This window comes from Phoca vitulina, unplaced genomic scaffold (genome assembly GCF_004348235.1).
Source record: "Phoca vitulina isolate PV1807 unplaced genomic scaffold, GSC_HSeal_1.0 scaffold8, whole genome shotgun sequence".
NCBI classification, from domain to species: domain Eukaryota; kingdom Metazoa; phylum Chordata; class Mammalia; order Carnivora; family Phocidae; genus Phoca; species Phoca vitulina.
In genome coordinates this window covers 50,240,206-50,243,947 of record NW_022589711.1, presented here as the reverse complement: position 1 = coordinate 50,243,947, position 3,742 = coordinate 50,240,206, and the positions used below count along the sequence as shown (strand labels likewise).

The following is a 3,742-nucleotide window of genomic DNA, read 5'->3' as shown; positions in this document are numbered from 1 at the left end:
GCTGGAGGAGAGCTGGTAAGGCTGTGGAGAAGGGCTTTCTTGAATGAAGCCCAGGGATATGAATTAGAAACCCCACAGGGTTTTTGCCATGGCCGGTTGGATCTCCCTGGTGGTAAGAAGCCCTGCAAGAGCTGGTTCTCCTGTAGTTCTCTAGAGGAGAACCAGACAGGTCAGGAAAAGGTGGGGGTGCCTTTCTCTTGGGGACCAGTGAGAGAGAGTGGGGGATGGCTCTGTGGACCCAGGGGTGGAGGCACAATAATGAAACTCCCAGATCCTCCAGTGCTCCCACTCTTCCCCAGCCCTGCCTCCAGCCCGCCTCTTCAACACTCATTGGGTGCCTTCATCTGCATCAGGACCGCGTGGTTCCTCTTCTTGCCACAGCAACAGCAGATGCAGGCAACCAGGGAACAGGCCAGGGCAATAATGCCAATGACAATGGCGGCAATGGCCAGCCCACTCTGGGCCTGGGTCATGCCCCACGTGCTGCGGTCATCGGTGACCTCAATGGTGGTCAGATCGGTGTAGTCCCCCACAGGGCTGGTGAAGTCAGTAGTGGAGATGGAGGTGGTGTCAGGGTAGCTGGGTGTGTCCGGGTACTGTGGTGTTCCTGGGTAGCTGGGCATCACTGGGACCTGGACACTGGGGAGAGCAGCGTTGACGTTGATGATGATGAGGGACTGGCCTCGGACACTGGGTGGGCTGAAACATACCGGGAGAGCATCTGTCCCCAACCTGGGCTTGTTGAGCAGGAGCCAGTTGTGGAGTGGAAGGATGTCGGAGTCACACCTCCAGGGGTTGTCATAGAGCCTCAGCTCACACAGGTTCCCCAGGTGGTCAAAGATGCCCATGGGCAGGTTCTCCAGCTGGTTGTTCTGCAGCTGGATGGTCATGAGGCCATTGACATTGGCGAAGATATTCCCTGGGAGCTGTCTGAGGCGGTTGTTCTGCAAGGAGATGTTCTGCAGGCTGACCAACATGCGGAAGACGCTCCCGTCCAGCTCTTGCAGCGCGTTGGTGTGGAGGGACAGCTCCCGAAGCTCCGCCAGCCCATTGAAGGCGTCTGGGGAGATGTAGTTGATCTGGTTACGACTGAGGATCAGGACCTGCAGCTGGTGGAGGTCACTGAAGACGTTGTCAGGTAGAGAAGTGATGTGGTTGTCATAGAGCCAAAGCTCACGCAGGTTGTGCATCGGCCCAAAGATCCCCGGCGAGAGCTCCTTCAGGGAATTCCCAAAAAGCGTGAGACGGTTGAGCTGGGGCAGCTGCATGAAGATGCCAGGGGGCAACTGGGAGATGTGGTTGTTGGACAGATAGAGCTTCTGGAGGTTACGGTTGTTGTGGAAGAGGCCAGGGGAGAGCATACCAATCTGGTTCTGCTGTAGGGCCAGCTCCTGGAGGTTTCCACACCCATCAAAAGTGCCCATAGGGATTTCTGAGATCCTGTTCTCATACAGCCGGAGGACCTGGAGGTTGCCCAGATGCTGGAAGATCCTGGGTGAGAGGTGGGTGAGGCTATTCTTGCCTAGATTGAGCTTCGTGAGGCCCACCAGGTGGTCGAAGACACCGTCAGGGATGTATTCCAGGTGGTTGCCGTGCAGCTGCAGCTCTCTGAGGTTGCTGAACTGGGAGAAGTGTGCCGGCTGGATCTGCACCAGCTGGTTGCTAGACAGAAGGAGCGACTCAAGGTTGTTCAGGCCTTGGAAGAGGCCAATAGGCAGAACCTGAAGCTTGTTGTTGGCGAGGCTGAGGTAACGCAGTGAGCCTAGGTTTCGGAAGGCACCGGGCATGATGTGGGACAGCTCATTCTTCTCAATCCTCAGGGCAATGAGGGCGGAGATGTTGAGGAATGGGGACTCGTTGAGTTCAGTGATGTGCGTGTTGAGGATCTGCAGGCTCATGGCATTCCAGGGCAGGGGAGTGGGCACCGCCACGATGCGCGCCCCGGTGCATTCCACCTGGGAGGCCCTAGAGCAGGTACACTCACTTGGGCAGCCATAGTAGGCCAGCCCCGCACTCCAGGCTTGGCAGCCCACCAGCAAAAGAAGATAATGTTTCAGTGGCATGGCCTCTGCAAAGGGAGAGAGCACACGTGATTCAGGGTTATCTCACCGACACTGCGGTTATATTTAAGTCAACATCTTTGGTGTTGAACACTGGCTTGCCTTTGAACTCCATCATCACATACCCCGACTTATGCTACTTATGATCTGGTCAGCCAGCCTCTTCCACCTTCTCCCCATGCCTTTGCCCAAGCAATTCCCCCCACCCAGAGTACTCTTTGTCCTCATCGAAATCTTTCCCATACTTCCAAGTCCAGCTCAAATGCAATCACCTCTAGGAAGCTTCCCCAGATACCGTGAGTCAGCATTAGTTGCCCTCCCATGCAGGTCGTCTTCCCAGCGTCCACTGGGGCCATGCCAGCTCCGTATGGCATTTGTTGTGTTCCTGTCTGTGTCCTTCTCTAGTCAATAAGCTTTTCAAGGGCAGGGATGTTCATCTTTCATCCCTATAGGTTTCTTAAGGCAGGAACAGTATCTTGTCTGGATACAAAACCCCCGGATCAGATACATCTGTGTATCCCCCATAGCACCTGAATTTGCTGGTTGAACATGATCTCCTCAGGAGGAACAGATAGGAAATGAGACCAAATACATGGGGCCTGAGCCTGGGAGAAGATGCTGAGAGCACGCACTTGGAGGTCAGCTGGGAAAGCAGTGGCAGCCAGCAAAGGTGGGATGCACTGCCCATCTGGCGGAAAAGGCTACAAGGCAAGCTCCGCTCTTCCCCCGCCTGGGCCATGCCCAGCACCGCCCTGCCCAGCCCCATCACCGTGACTGACAACCTGGCCCTTCCTGAACCCGTTCACGGGCGCTTCATGGAGGCTTAATTCAAACCACCTTCCCAATGAAAGAAAATTATCTGTGCCACTTCCTGTCTCACTGGAAGGGGCTCTTGTGGCCCTTCTGGGTCCTAGTTCCAGTTTCCACAAAGAAACATTGAGTGACCTCGAGTAAGACCCAGAAAACTTAAGATGACCTTCGAGCTCAAAGGTGGTAGGGCCAGATGCTCCCGCAGGCATGGTGCTGATCTGGGGATGGAGCCAAATTCACGAAAGGTTCGATGTTTGAGGTCAGGGGTGATGAGAATTATCTATCTACATAATTACAGATAACGTATACAATGTGGTGGGGACATGAGGTATGCACGGAGCCCTACCTACATGAATAGTTAAGAACCACTAGCTAGGGTCGCCTGGGTGGCTCAGTCGTTAAGCGTCTGCCTTGGGCTCAGGTCATGATCCCAGGGTCCTGAGATCGAGCCCCGCATTGGGCTCCCTGCTCGGCGGGAGGCCTGCTTCTCCCTCTCCCACTCCCCCTGCTTGTGTTCCCTCTCTCACTGTGTCTCTCTCTGTCAAATAAATAAATAAAATCTTTAAAAAAAAAAAAAGAACCACTAGCTAGCTGTTTGACCTTGAAGGAAACTTGGAGCCTTCAAGCTCAGCTTCCTCATGTGTTAAATTGGGATGATAACTTCTGCCACCTCTTGAGGCCACTGAGCAGAGCAAACAGGAGAACAGATTTGAGGGTGTCCCACACAGTGCCGTTTAAATGTGTGCAAGTGTTCAAGTTCATCCGCAACACGGACTGTGTAGACTCTTGGAGGTAGGGAAGGCCTCAAAGTGTATTTTAATCTTGACATTCTTACTCCAGTGACTAAGGATTTCTGTGTGTAGAGCAGCATC

The 3,742-nt window shown here is 54.1% G+C and overlaps 1 protein-coding gene across 1 annotated transcript; it reads right to left on the bottom strand.

The window, feature by feature from the left end:
- Window positions 1–320: 320 nt before the first annotated feature.
- On the bottom strand, window positions 321–2,063 carry LRRC15 (leucine rich repeat containing 15). Its single transcript, XM_032406260.1, has one exon. The coding sequence runs from the start codon at window positions 2,061–2,063 to the stop codon at window positions 321–323; it is 1,743 nt and encodes a 580-aa protein (XP_032262151.1).
- Window positions 2,064–3,742: the final 1,679 nt, after the last annotated feature.